General features: G+C 37.5%; 1 protein-coding gene across 2 annotated transcripts; it reads left to right on the top strand.

The window, feature by feature from the left end:
* Positions 1 to 766: 766 nt before the first annotated feature.
* LOC106927748 (CD109 antigen-like) lies at positions 767 to 13,649 on the top strand. Of its 2 annotated transcripts, none has more exons than XM_015003511.2 (32): positions 767 to 840; positions 947 to 1,101; positions 1,182 to 1,210; positions 1,313 to 1,546; positions 1,622 to 1,744; positions 1,857 to 1,896; positions 2,497 to 2,584; positions 3,356 to 3,455; positions 3,546 to 3,666; positions 3,745 to 3,854; positions 3,944 to 4,135; positions 4,309 to 4,413; positions 4,493 to 4,555; positions 5,292 to 5,465; positions 5,588 to 5,740; positions 6,733 to 6,802; positions 6,927 to 7,020; positions 7,107 to 7,224; positions 7,321 to 7,434; positions 7,581 to 7,799; positions 7,946 to 8,087; positions 8,416 to 8,592; positions 9,340 to 9,421; positions 9,524 to 9,755; positions 9,869 to 10,040; positions 10,267 to 10,457; positions 10,567 to 10,722; positions 11,277 to 11,342; positions 11,749 to 11,876; positions 11,958 to 12,114; positions 12,871 to 12,973; positions 13,070 to 13,649. In XM_015003511.2, exons 1-32 carry the CDS (start codon positions 767 to 769, stop codon positions 13,270 to 13,272), a joined length of 4,185 nt encoding a protein of 1,394 aa, XP_014858997.2. In that variant the 3' UTR covers positions 13,273 to 13,649. The 2 variants fall into 2 exon arrangements, with proteins under 2 accessions (XP_014858997.2, XP_087858829.1); XM_088002703.1 differs by having other exon boundaries at positions 776 to 840; positions 5,588 to 5,731; positions 6,706 to 6,787; positions 6,933 to 7,020.
* Positions 13,650 to 15,096: the final 1,447 nt, after the last annotated feature.

Genomic DNA, 15,096 nt, shown 5'->3' with positions numbered 1-15,096 from the left:
AGTGATGTTGTCAGGGGAGACCTAATTCAAACTATTTTGCCTATCTGCAAAATCAAAAAGCAAAGCTGCAGCTTGTACTGAGCACACAGTTCTGACTGTGAAACATGGTTGCTGGCAGTATCACACTGTGAGGATGCAGACACCATAAATAAATATACTTCCAGAGCCCTATTGGAACGAATTAGGTCAAAATATGTTTTGGAAAAATGTTGGTGAAAGCTTCATGCTGTGGAGATGATGTTCATCTGCAGGGACAGAGATGTGAGTTAAAATACAACTAAAAATAGAGCAGACTGGGGAGAAATGCAACACTTTTTTAAATATTGAAAATCATGTATATTTTTCTTTCTTCACATTTATGTGCTTCTTTGCATCATGTAAAGTCTCTATAAAATACACTGCAGTTTGTGGCTGCAATTTGACAAAATGTTTAAAGCCTGCAAGGCATGTTTGTGTCAAATATTCCACAGAAGCTTGTATGCTTTCAGACATTCAAGATGTTTGACACAGATTATGCTTACAATAAGGCTTAGACAACACTATGAATGGTAAGAAACACGAAACCTGTCCTTCTGGCCGAAGGTACTAAGAATATGAGAACATCCTCTTCCGCCCTTCATCAATTTGTGTGTGATAACATTTGGGTAAAACTTGTAGTTGTTTGTGGGACAGCAGTTGGAGCATTTTCTCTCAAATGGTCAGACGGATTTTCTCACGCCAGGTTTTGGATGTGGAACTAAAGTTTCACTTTTAAACGAGATCGCAGATGACCAACATGAACAGAATATGGACCCTCGTTCTGTCTTTTGCTGCTTCTGGCTTGACACAAGATTCACCCAAGTAAGCAGTTGTTGTCTATTCTGAATGAAGTGACCGTTTTTATTCTCCCTTAAGGCCAACTTAACCAGTTTGCTTGGTTAATCTCTCTTCCTTTGTTTTGTTAAAGTACAACGTTGTTTCTGATCTCGGGTCCAGAGGTGCTCAATGCTGGTTCACCCACTGCTATCGCGATTACCGTTTTTGCTGACTTCCATGGCAATTTAACAGCTGAGGTGGCACACGGCAACACTAAAGTCACGCGAAAAGGGGAATTTCAAGGAGGTAATACAGTTTCACAAATTCAAGTTTGATTTCCTTGCTAACATTTGGGTAGTGAATACTAAAATTCTGTCTTTTTAAAGGCGTTACAACTATCCTCAGTCTTCCACCTGTGAGGTTTATTTTTATTTATCTTAATCCCAAGTAAAATTTAACTTAAATTGTCTGAAAGTTTATATCCAGGTTTGATATTATTTTCTGAACATCTTCCCAGTTTCCTGGCTCTTTATCACAAAACTCACTACTAAGCTTAACTGTGAGGGGCTACAGCGAGAATCGCCTCCTTTTCACAAACACCACATCCCTCACCTACAACCTCCGGACGGTTTCATTGTTCACACAAACGGACAGATCAAGCTACAAACCGGGCGACACCGTCAACGTCAGAGTTGTCACTTTCCAACTGGATAACAAACCGTACAAAGGCAGGGTGGACATTTCACTGCTGGTAAGGCAGGCTTTCTAGAGAGAATCCCTGGTTTAGTTGGGTGAACAGCTTGACTAATGTGCATTTAACACACAGGATCCCAGTGGGAAACCGGTTGAAAGCTGGAACGCCACAGGAAATCTAGGAATTGTCTTGAAAGAATTCAGTTTACCCCTGATGTCTCGCCCTGGACGGTGGATGATCACAGCAACTGTGAACGTAAGATTGAAAGAGAGGAATGAACTCCCTTTTGTGCTTCCTCATGTTGTTGTAAAGAATTTTTCTCAAAAAAAAAAATATATATATATATAGTTTTCTTTCATTTTGACAGGGGGTAACTGATGAGAAATCCTTCACTGTGGAACGTCATGGTAATGATTCAACAGAATTTATAATTAAAATGGCCATTTAACATTTAACGCTATCTGAATTGATTGATATTGGTTGATTTCAATGTCAAACTGAATTATTTTGTTACTTATGTAGCACTTTTAAAACTGACAAAAAATACTTTACTTGTAAATTTAACAGAAAAAAAAGAAAATAATAAATTATTCAACTTATGTATAATATATATATATATTTTTTTTTTTTTTTTATTTTTTATTTTTTTAACAAATTTAGTTGGGTTACATCAGGGAGAATGAACATAGCCCAAGGTAGCCTGATACTCAAATTATAGTAAACCAAGCAGCAAAACACACTGAGGACTGAATTAATAAAAAAATAAATAAATAAACAACAAAAGGTCAAAACAGTAATCACAGATGAAACTGTAGCCCAAATATTATACAGATTATGACAATATCGCAATTTCCAGAACTTTCAGTGTTGTAGATGGAAATGTAATAAAGTTTTTTTTTTTTTTTTTAATATACTGAATTATACTTGATTCACAACAAATCCAGGTGAGCAGAACCTCAGCAAACGCAATATAATATTTATTTTTCTCGTAATTTCATGTTTGACAGATGAACGGACTTCTCCTTTTGATGTGATGGTCAAAACATCTCATCAAGTGCTTCTTGGAAATGACATCTCAGGATCAGTGAGAGTACTGTAAGTTTGACTGTGCTACAGTTATGTGAGTGTTTGCCCGTTAAGCTTTGTTTCAGTGTCTTTGCTGTTTCTAGCACTGCATCCTGTCAGTGGTCACAGCCTTAGGTATTTATTGCCTTTACTGGGTTAGATCCTCTCCCCTTTGCCTTAATTTTGCAAGGTTTAAATTCAACAGTGTCAGAAGTATTTCTTAAAGCCTTCGGTCCACAGCATCATGCAGTTTTTTTTTTCAGATTTGTCAGCTCCACATCCATGATGGAAATATCATGGTTGCAATCGACAAGGATTTTTGATTAAGGAATCTTCATCTACATTTTTGATGGAGTAGATACTGTTGAGTGTGTTTGCTATGACTTTGTATTTTTGTGTTTTTATGATGTGAAGCGCTTTGAAATGCCTTGTTGCTGAAATGTGCTATACAAATAAGTTTTCATTTGATTTGATACCTGTTGCTCTTTGGATGTTGAGGGATGTAGTTGTGAGATAGTTATGTGTAAATCTCCCAGCAGATTACCAGGTTTTGGAATACTCAGACCAGCCAGTCTGGTACCAACCATGTCACGTTCAAGATCTCTTAATTTCGTTCCCCATTGTTACTCAGTTTGAAATTCATCAATGTTATCACCTCTAGGCATCTAAATTTACTGATTTGCTACAATATTTTTGGCAATTTTACTGCTTGTATTGACCAACAATTGTTTGGGTGTTCCTAATAAAATAGCTTTTGAGTCTGTTTCACGGTATTTTCTCTACAAATAATTTTACTTCCAGTGATCCCCATGGACAACCCGCACATGGGACTTTAGATGTCACCTTAAAGCCTTTGATAAACAACGGGACCTCTCCATCTCTGCAAACCAAAACCAAAGAGGTGATATTTAATGACCAGCTCTTATCTATTTTAAATAAAAAAAAATAAAATTAAAGCAAAAATAGACAAGCATAGACCTACCTCTTTCAGATCTATGGGTCGGCCCAGTTTTTCTTCAGTAGAGACCAACTTCAGGCTCTTTACTCCTGCTTATCGGCTAGCAACACTCATATTCTGCACATTGTTGTCCAGTTCAAAAGTGGCTCAGCAGGTATGTTTCATTTTAAACAACGGCTTCAATATCTCAACGCTTTACCACAACATTTTGTTTCTGCTGCTGTGGCTCCAGGACTTACTGTGAATAAAACCGTTGAAGTTCATGTGTTGCGAAACAAATTCCAGCTCATGTTCCTCAAATTCCCGTCGACTCTGAAGCCATCCTTAAACTTCTCAGCAAATGTAAGTTGAGTCATTTCAAAATCACAGGATTATTAATCTATTAAACTCCTACAAAAATATATATATCAATCTGCTCTTGCATTTCACAGCTCAGGATTGTTAGATATGACAGAAAGTCTCTCAGCTCACTGGATTTGAAGCACTCTGCTGTGGTTCAAGTCACTCAGAGATCCTCTTTGATGAACTCAACGACTATGAGTCTTACTCTCCCCGTGCCTGAGAATGGCAACGTACTCATACAGTTTAAATTACGAGTTCAAGTAGAGATGCTATTGATAAAGGTGAGTATTATGAATCATAGCTCACAGAACTAGATCTTCCAGGAAAAGTACCATTCTGAGTTTTGATGCATCTAACATAAGAGGCCTCAGTGCAGTACACCATTCCTGGAATCAGAGATGTGTATCTGACAGAACAAACGATTTCAAACTCCTCATGTTACTTTTATCTCCAGGCGAGATTCCAGACCAACGAGGAGACCCTGATGGTGTACACTAACTACTCCTCCCCTACTCGCTCATATATTCAGATCGGCCCAATCAACACATTGCCTGCACAGGTAAATTTTAAACGCATTCTGCGCTATTTTGCATTTAACTGCATGTGGAAATAATATAAGATCCTGTGGTTCATCTCAGATTGGACTTCCACTTCAACTTAACGTGGAGAGCACCATCAAACCAGAGAGGCTTCACTTTGTGGTATGTTGGTTAACATGTGTCCTTTATTGCATGGACTAGTAGATAAACCACTTTTTTTTTTCCACTTTTGTGTCCCCCCTATGAAGGTGAGAATTGCTGTGAGTTGCTGTGTTGACAGATTCTCCCACCTGAGCTGTAGACCTTTGTAGCTCCTCCTGAGTTACTATGAACCTAATTAGTCTTAACTCTGATTAATGCTCTGCTTCAATGGACTGTTATCTTAGTTGGATAGCAGTTTCTTAGCATTTCCTTTGAGCTATTTAAACCTTAGGATAATGTTTTACAAAATAACTATATGCTTTAAACATCACTACTTCTTCATCCCCGATCTTTCTTCTTTGTATTTCTTGGTTTTCATGATGCTGTTTGTTCATTAATGTTTTCAGATAAACGTTAATGTATATATAATAATATTTTAACAACATTATTGTCTTACTATGTTTGTTGATGAGATGATTTCTGAAGTTAATTGGTTGCACTGGATTCTGCTTACGGGTATCATAATAAAGGGGCGGGATGTAAATGCCCTCTACACTTATTTATTTAATAAAAATGATCCGAAAAAAACATGAACTGTTTATTTGTGTTGGACAATTATCCCAATAAAATACATTGAAGTTCGCAGGTGGAAAGTGACACAATGTGAAAATATTCAAAGGGTATGGATACTGTAATTGGGAGTGGATACAAGATATGCTATAAATATGATGCCTCTTTTGTGTTGCTGTAATTGTAGATAAGCTCTAAAGGTCAGGTGGTGGCCGCCGGGACAAAGAACTTCTCGTCTTCAGTCACTCTCACACCAGAACTGTCCTGGTACCCTGAGGCCTGCGTCACTGTCTACTGCATCCATTCTGATGGGGAAATCACCAGTGACACAGCCTACATTTCCATCCATCAGTACAACCATGTGTGAAAACATGTTGCTTTATCATTTGTTTCGTCAATAAAACCAGCTTAAGTACTGTTCTAATAGAAACATGTAACGCTCCTTTTGGATGTGCCGGTAGAATGTTTACCTGCTGTTTTCAGGTAACTCTGAACTGGAGCAGTGAGAGAGCCCAGCCCGGTGAGCAGGTGTCGCTCACTGTGGCTGGCAGTGAACCCAGGTTTCAAGTAGGAATCACAGTCACAGCGATGCAAAATGATGCCCTGCCGTCTGACCTGGACTACGGAGTTGGACAGGTAGGAGAAGAACACTTTGGATTAAAAAAAACAACAACTTTTGTTTGCAGTCAAACTTAGCTTTCATGCTGGGATTGATCCTAGCAGTGACATTCGGGCCATATTGAAAGATACAAACAAACAAAAAAAAAATCTGAAATGTGACCTTCTTTTAAACTTTCTTTCTGAGAAAGTTGCTTCTTTGGACAGAGCTGTCTTTGCTTCATGCAACCTTTGTTGTTTTGATTACAAAGGAATATCTCCAGTTATCTAAGCACTGCTGTTTCTTTAAGACATTGTGGGTGGATCACGATGTAACGTATCTGTCTGCTTTGTTTGGAGATGACTTGTTGTTCTAGCAGTTGGGAACTATACAGTATTTTAGGAACAGAGCCTGAGGGTGATTGATGACAATATATGAAGGAAACTAAGGTATCTGGTGGCCTGCATTGTGTGAAGAATCAATTATTTAAAACATCTGAGGTTGTTTAGGCGACTATGGTCCCGAGACTGTTATGAAAATAACATCCTTGCCACCAATTCAGTGAGTCTGTACTCAGTCCAAAGGGAACGTCTGCTTCTAGGTCAAGCTGCTCAGAGCAGAGGCAGTTAAAAAAAAACCTCACATTGCTGCCATTTAAAACAATTCAAACTCAAAATCCACCTTGCTTGTCGGGGGAATGCTTTTTTATACCCCAACACACATGAAACTCTTTGTATGTAGACTTTATGGAACAAAAGGAACACAATTTTAGATTTGTACAGACCTTAAAGTCATAAATGAATTTCTGGCAGATTCCAGCAGGCATCTACAGGGCAATGTGATGCCCTGTAGTGTTCTCTGCTGAGTATCCTTAAGTGTGAGTGTAAATGTGTGTCTGTTGTATATACAGTTTTCAATACTTCATTTAGAATCTGGTTGACAATGAAAACAATGCAAGCACTATTTTTCTTGTCAATAGTTGTAAATAAATTCAAGAAGTAAGGGCAGTAAGATGTGTTGTTTCATGCAGAAATATAATCTAAAGATGTTGACCAACGCAAGATTTTATTTGAAAAACCGAGAAGGTGGACCTGGAAACGGTAAGAGTTGGTAGATAATGATGAAATCATCTTCAAATCATTTACAACATACAGTTCATTTGGAATTTCTTCCTCATACATGGAACATAATCGTATTTATTCTTTCTGTGACAACTACATGAAGAGGAAGATGCATCTAATAGGTCCATTTTAGAGCAATACTGGAACAACTGGATGGAGACTGCTGAATCTCTGCTCCTGTTGGACATAAGCGTTAGGTAAGACCTTAAAGCTAATCATCTGAACAGAGTGTGGCGCTAAAGCGATGGTCCAAAACATCTTTTTATCTCGTCGTGTCTTTCAGTGACAAGAACTGGACCAGTGGGAAAATAACAGTACCTAATGGTGTTACCTGCTTAGGAGCTGTAGCAGTGTCAGTGTCGGACAACCTGGGTTTGGGTTTCACTCCTCTGCCACAAAAGGTAATGAAATAATAATGTTTGCCTCTACGAGTGCTTCAATATAAACCAGTTCTGTTGCCCAACTTATTATTGTGTCTTCTGTTTTTGCACCGATAGCTGACCATATCCAACGACTTCTCCTTGTCTCTCGCTGTCCCTTCACACCTCATCAAAGGAGAGGAGATTGTCCTGGAAGTCAATGTCGTCAACCATTTAGAGCAAGAAACTGAGGTCAACTGAATACATCTTTGGACAGAACATATAATTTCTTTTCTTTTTAAACATAAATTCAAGAAACCTGGAGTCCGTTCAATAGTTTCTTTAGTTTGTACTTTATATATTTTCTTTTTCTCCAACTCAGTATCTTTCTCTTGTAGGTAATCGTGTTGGTAGCCCAGAGTGATGCCTTTGAGTTTGTCTTAATGGACCGAAGGGGTGCATCTATTATAAATGCCCAGAAAATTACCTTACGGGGTCATGAGTCTGCTTCGGCCTTATTCCCCATCAGGCCTTTGGTTCTTGGTGAAATGGAAATATCTGTGGATGCCGTGTCTGCAGAAGCCTCAGATGGACTTGTTGAAAAAATCTGGGTGAAGGTAAGACGTATGAGGAGATAGGAATAGACCTACCAAGTTTGCAAAAGAAAAAAGAAATCTCTTTTTTTAACTTGAAGCAAATGAACAAATTCAATGTGGCATTCCATCAATCTGAAAATACAAATACTACTTATATGTTAATTTAGCCTGAAGGAGTTGAACAGACCTTCTCTCACACCTTGTTCTTGGAAGTGATGCCAGAGAAACAAGACTCTTCCAGATCTGTGACCTTTTCTTTTCCTCCAAATCTGGTACCAGGAAGCCAGAGGGCCCAAGTAGCGCTTGTCGGTACGTTCATCATTTGCTTTGTGTCAGTTTGCAATTAGAAATGTTTCTTACACTTATAATCAGAGATACATTAATGTTGTCTGGCTCATCTTATTATGTTCCCAATATTCTCATTCTTCAGTTATTAATATAATAATATTAACTTGGTTCATATAACACAGACAGATAGGAGTCATATTTTGTCCTTGCTTATACTAGGGTCATTTGGCTTTTTCACAAATATTATTATACATACAATAAATATGTACTGGGTCACTTACTGTTGTATCCTGATATCAAACACAATACAAAACTGCTAAATTGTCCCATCTATAACTGCATCTAACAGGTGACATCTTGGCTTTGTCTATTGAAAATTTGGACTCACTGGTTCAGCTGCCTACTGGGTGTGGAGAGCAGAACATGGTTCACTTTGCTCCGAGTGTCTTTGTGCTCCAGTACCTGGAAAAATCGAGCCAGGATGACGCAGGGATCAGAAACAAAGCTCTTCGCTACATGATGCAAGGTAAGTTGGAGTGCAACACGAATTTCAGTCATTATCTACAAATAAAGTCGAAGAAATTCACAAAGCTATTTGCAGTAAATGGCTAGATTTGTCCTGTGTGTCTCTGTCATCCTGTGATGAACAGTCATTGCGTGTGAACACGGGTGTCCGAAGTGTGACCTAGGGCAACTTAAAGCCCTTTGAATGCCTATGAGCAATGCAATAATTCAAAAGTAGTATAAATATTACATAATAGGATTATAACTGACATTTAATAATCTTTTTGTAAGCTGTTCAGAACAAGCTATTTTTTCTTTATTTAACAATTCTTTTTTTAATTAAAATTTAATACAAATGTTTGTAATAATACAATATTACGCTTTGCGTGACACACGTCTTGGTGTCAAACTTTTTCTTTCATGATTTACTGATCCATTTTGACAAAATGTGGGTTACTTTGTTCATTTTGTTAAAATATTGCATTAATTTTAGGTACATAATTCATTTAATTTAAATAATTGATTAATTTAGAAAATAAAATCCCAGAAAAATTATTTTAACCTTTTTATTGAAAGGACAATATTCTATTTGGCTCTTAAGGAGTTCCCATTGGATGACAGCAAAAGGTTTGGACATAACAGAGGTAGAACGTAAAACAGTGTTTCATCAAAGTTAATTTCTGAAATGTCTTGGGATTTCTCATAAATGTTCTGCCACTTTATACAATTACAAACATGTTTGTGTTTTTTTTTTTTTTTTTTACTATAGGTTATGAGAAACAACTTTCTTTCCAAAGAGATGATGGTTCCTTCAGTGCTTTTGGACAAAGTGACTCCTCTGGTAGCACGTGGTAGGTCATAAATTGGTTGCATTTTCATGGGATAGATCTTTTTTTTTTCTTTTTCATCATTTCTTCTCATCTCTTTATCTTTGCTTGATTTTTATGAACCAGGCTGACGGCCCTTGTGCTGCGATACTTCCTCCAGGCTCAGCCATACATGCAGATAGACCAGACAGTCATAACCAAAGCCACAGCCTGGCTCTTGAAACACCAAGATTCCCGAGGGGAGTTCACTGAGGTCGGCAAGCTTATCCACACAGAAATGCGGGGAGGTCTGGATGATAGCCCCATTGCTCTTACTGCTTATGTACTTCTGGCATTTCTGGAGGACGACACTTACTCCGTAGGTCAAAAAGATCTGCCCGTTTCATGTAATGTGACTGATTACAATGTAGGAAACTGAAAACTTGATTTTCAGCAATAATATATACTTGCTTGCATTTACTTTGTGCTTAGGAGATGTATGCGGACAATGTGTCTTTGAGCCTGAGATACCTGGAGAGCAAAGTGTCCAGTGGGATTGTCAGCAACTACACCCTGTGTCTGGTGGCTTATGCTTTAGCTCTGGGCAAAAGTAACGTACAGGAGAGAGTGATCACAGAGCTCACTAGAAGAGCTGATTACAGAGGTGATTCAGAATGCATTTTATAACATAAAAAAATGCAAAATAACCTGCAAAACGGTGACTGATGAAATCTTGATCAAATCGGTCTACATTCATTTGAAATTGTAACAGAATAAACCTTAATTTCTTGAAATAACAAACATGTTTTGGGACATGGACATGGTTTAACAGAGCAGCTAAAGTAGCTTGTGCATACTTTCTCATGGTTGGTCTTTTCTCTCTTCCCAAGATGGTGTCATGATGTGGACAATCTCTGGAGGCCTAAGATCCAACAGCCAGCAGCAACATTCAGCACAGATTGAAATGGCCTCCTATGTGCTACTGGTTCAGTTTCTGCGTGGCAGCTTCCTTGAAAGTATCCCACTCATGAAGTGGTTGAGTATGCAGAGAAGCCATCTAGGTGGCTTTGGAACTACTCAGGTGAGACCAGGCCTAAGAAAGTTCATGAATTACCCCCTTTGTCTGGTACAAAGTTTTACAGTGTAAATAGTGAGATAATCGTAGGCTGCTTTGCTTCCATCTTTTGCAGGACACTGTAGTTGCTCTCCAGGTTCTGTCTTATTACGCTGCATTCAGTGGTGCAAATGCCATCAACCTTAGTGTTAATATATCTTCCCCTGTGTCTTCAACTGCATCGCTGTTTCACATCGATTCAACCAACTATCGAGTTTATCAAAGCAGAGAGGTAACAAATAACACATCGTAAGAAAAAAAAAATCATTTATGTTTAGATGCATACCTATTATTTCAAATGTGGAATACTGAGAAAAGTGGGCAAGATTATGTTGATGTTACCTAGATATTGATTATTTTGGCAACCTTATGTTCCTTTGTGACAAGCAGTTTGGAGGAGTCAAAAGGAATAATTTCAAACTTAAGAATATTGTACTGTTAAGAATGGTGGTGGCAGCCGCATGGTGTTGGGCTTTTTTTCTGACAAGAAGAGTGGCCAAACATTCAGGAACATGCCAAAAGTTTGCTGACAGCTACAAAAAGTCTGCAGCTGTACACTATTTGTCTGTGCCAGCATAATTTCAATCTTGTGTGTATTTGAAAAGAAGAAACTAGAATCAAATTAATGCACAGCATTTCTGTTTAAAAAATACTGAAGAATCATTGCATCAACATATTATTAAAATAGCATTTATGTAGATAAAGATTGCATGTAAACCTCTGATTGCTATATTCCTCTAAAAAGCTGAACTTTTATTTATTCTTGATTCAATTTTGTGTTATCAGATTAATGCTGACGAAGATTTACCTTTAAATATTTACCTGGAAGGAATGGGATTTGCCATATTTCAGGTAAAGTTTGTTATTTTGAAAGACGCATTTGTTGCAGTAATCTTTTTCTGATTTCTCGTTAGAGCCCTTGCAGAGCAGTGATGTTTTTTCTTCCCCCTTTATGTCTGGTTCTACAACCTGCTGACAGATTGTTTTAACCACAGGAACATGGTCAGAATAAATTAATAGCAGCAGCTGTGCATGATTAATGCCCCAGCACGTCTCACATTCGTAGCGTGGATTCAAAACAACAAATGTAAATGTAGAGATTATAACCGTCGCTAAGCAGTTAACATCTGGACTGCAGATTTTAGCTGTCAGCTTGTGCCGAGTCCAGATAAGAGGGAGCACTTAAAGCAATTATCTTTACTTTTCCTTGTCTGAATTCTTTGCTTCTATTTTTAAATAATTTTATGAATCCATCCAGGTGAACATCTTTTACAACACAAAGAGCACACAGGACATCGAGCCCACCACAGACAAGGATGCATTCATATTAAACTTTGATCTTACTTACAATGACTCCAATCACATAATGTTGTCTGCATGCACAAGGTAATCTCTGTACTGCCAGATGCTTTTAGAATTTTTATTTTTTTTTTGTAAAACTTTAACATTTCATTTTATTTTCTGTAGATTAAAGGATAATCAAGAAATAGCACACACAGGAATGGCTATACTGGAAGTGGGGATGCTCAGTGGTTTCAGTCTTTTCTCCGGAGTTGCAGTCCAGGCGGATTTTATCAGGAGAGTGGACATAGGGCCTGAAAGAGTCAGCTTGTACCTGGATTCTGTAAGTTCTTAAGTTATTTTCTTCATCTGTTTAGATATTTACATAATATTTATAGTTCATCAAACAAGAATGCATGTGAGTTATGTAAAAAAATAAATAAAAATATCAGCAGAGGGCACCCTTTTGTAGTTGCAGGACAGGTATCATGAAGAGTATTTCAATATGCCCCCAACTGCAACTTTTATAGATTAAAAAAATAATAAAAAAAAAAGATCCCTGATTAAAATTTAAAAAAGCATCTTTCACTGTAATTATGGTGGGATTCATCCTTGGAGCAGGGGAGTTCAAAAACAGAAATTAAGTTTTTTGCAGCACCAGTGCACACTCAAATGTCATTTCAATTGTGCATATAGACAAATTTTGTTTGGGTTTCCATTCTGGATCTGTTACGCTAGTGTAAAATCTTTGAGAGTATTTGCTGTGTTTAAAGTAGAAAGGCATGCTTTCATCTCAGACACGTAGGCGATCTCAGATCTGCTCACATCTTGCGCATTTCAACCTTAGACTTTGTTTTGATTGATAGTGGCCTCTGTATATTAGGCCTGATGTTCTGATGTGTTGATTCAGCTGTGTAACTCTCACATCATCAGGTCTGCCCTGATGCCTTCTTAGTTTCTTTATTACACACCTGTGAGGTGCAACATAATGACCACTAACCTGGTCATCAGTTCTATGCACTTCACCTTCAAGTGGTCACAATGTTATGCCTCATCTGCATAGCAACTTGAAGAACTCATCTTCCTATGTCATTTGCAGGTCACCAAGGCAGAAGTTTGTGTCACACTTCCTCTTGTAAGAACCTTTAAAGTAGCCCATGTAAAGGATGCTGTGCTGCAGGTTTATGACTACTATGAACCGAGTGAGTATAACTATCATGTTACAAATACAGTTTCCTATTTTAGTGTTGATTCAAATATCTAGTATACCTGTGATGTCTTTTTTTTAATGTTTTTAGCAAGGAAAACAACAAGAACATACAACACAGGTAGTCTTCACACCACAGATGCCTGCTCATTTTGTGGTGAAAACTGTGACAACTGTAAACCTGGAATCACCATTTCTGTGACTTCCCATCTGCTTTCTCATTCAAGAAGCGCTGCGTCCTGCAGCTTGGCTCTCCTGTGTGCTGGACTCATTATTTTTCTTGTTTCAGTCTAAAAAGATAAAAAATGACATGCATGTCTGCATGTTTATCTCATGCAAATACTTGACAATTGATTGTGATATTTAGGGGACTGTTTGCATGCTGCGGGTTTTCTGTGTACACTTGCGCCCTCTAGTGTTTACAATCACTGTTGCAATTTTTTTTTTTTTAAAGAAGGATATCCATGACTAATAATTCATGTAAAACCGACTCCTCTTTCACCTTATTACATTACCAAGCATAAAAATCTCTATTTTTTAAGTTTCCATTCATCGTTTTAGTCTGTTTTCCTATATGAGTTTCCATGTACCGACTGTCATAGTGCAAATAATAAAGAACATGTGTGTGGATGGCAAAAGGGCACATGAAAGATGATTTTTTTTTCCAAGTTCCATGTGTGTCCTGTTGTCAGTTTTTTGGCAGAACATCCATACATATCAAACTGTCTTAGGAGATATAAAGACTGAAAAATGATTATTGAAAGAAAATCTGCTTTTCATTTAATGACTGAGCTGAGTTTAGTGTTTTTACTAGGATGAATATACAGGCGTTTATGAGTGAAGCAGAAACAACTGTGTGGCTCTGTAAATGCAGCATAAAGGAAAATGGGCCTTTCGAAATGATCTGAAATTAGATGAAGCCTACTTTACCCCTCTGGCTTGATACATTTTTTTGTGAGCTGAAGGAATGCATGACCTACTGAAGTATGCAAAAGTATACACACATGGAAGTCATCTGCAGATTGGAAGCAGGTTTGACATCAAAATGTGAAAGCTTCAGCCAATCAGACATTACATTTTGTAAAATTTCTTTCTAAAAAGTTTTTGTTCTTCTGATCTAATGCCTTTTCTGTTTTGGGTAATTTATAGGTTTATGGGAAAATTACTTTTCTGCTTAGAAGACTAAAATGTTTTCTTCTGAAGAGAGAAAAAAAGACTGTAAAATATTCATAACTATATGAAATTAAGTCTGGTAAGAAACAACTTCCAAAGATACGCTGACGTTACTCTAACTATTTAAGTGTCTATGTAAATTGCTCTATGACATTAGGTTAAAAATGCCTGTTGCTACAAATTTTACTGCAAAACAGAAGCTTAACAGGAATTTTCAGCAAAATGTAGGCAGTGCATCCCACAGGCTATGCTTTTATGTTCATACAAAACACCTTAGTGCTGCAGTTCAGCATTTACGAACACTAGATGGCAAACTTAACATCAGAATAGGAATAGATTCAAAGTTTAGATGGGAAACCTTAGATGGCAACAACTGATGGAATGACTTGGGGAAAATGCACAGCACACTTTATATATAGTGTGTGTTTAAAAATAAAAATAACATATAAAAAAAAACATATTGAAACATATGCTTTCTTCACGTCACTATTTTAATTCACAGATTTGTAAAAGAAGGGAATTACGAGAACATCCAGGGATACAGTTGTGGCATGTAAAGCGGAGATAGGTTATAAACAAAATCCCAAGCCTTGAACATCCCCTGCAGCACTGTTCAAGTCATTATATGAAGTATTGCAGTATTGCTCTGGAAATATTCAAAGACGTGGCCTTCTAATTAACCAACAGGCAGAAGTGGCATGGAAAAGGTCTTTGTTTGAATCCATGTAAGGAATGAGAAGATGAGACTAAAATGTAAACTTCACCTGAATACTTACATGCAAGTACTAAGGTACAAATCTAGCACAGCAGATCTCCCTGAATACAGCATCCCTTTGATGAAACATGGTAGTGGCAACATCATAATGTAGAGATGCCAGGATAGGGAAGCTGTTCAGAGAAAACATGAACTGAGTTGAATATAAGAATATAGGAAGAAATTGTAAG

Source organism: Poecilia mexicana, unplaced genomic scaffold (assembly GCF_051168715.1).
Source record: "Poecilia mexicana isolate PSO_F unplaced genomic scaffold, ASM5116871v1 scaffold_22, whole genome shotgun sequence".
NCBI lineage: Eukaryota > Metazoa > Chordata > Actinopteri > Cyprinodontiformes > Poeciliidae > Poecilia > Poecilia mexicana.
Note: the sequence above shows the minus strand (reverse complement) of the source record. Positions and strands in the feature narration are given on the sequence as shown.

Excerpts from the sequence above, each read along its gene's own strand:
- LOC106927748 (XM_015003511.2), top strand. The coding sequence starts at position 767 with ATGACCAACATGAACAGAATATGGACCCTCGTTCTGTCTTTTGCTGCT. Across the intron at positions 5,741-6,732 it reads TGGACTACGGAGTTGGACAG|AAATATAATCTAAAGATGTT; the intron begins GTAGGAGAAGAA and ends TGTTTCATGCAG. Across the intron at positions 8,088-8,415 it reads GGCCCAAGTAGCGCTTGTCG|GTGACATCTTGGCTTTGTCT; the intron begins GTACGTTCATCA and ends TGCATCTAACAG.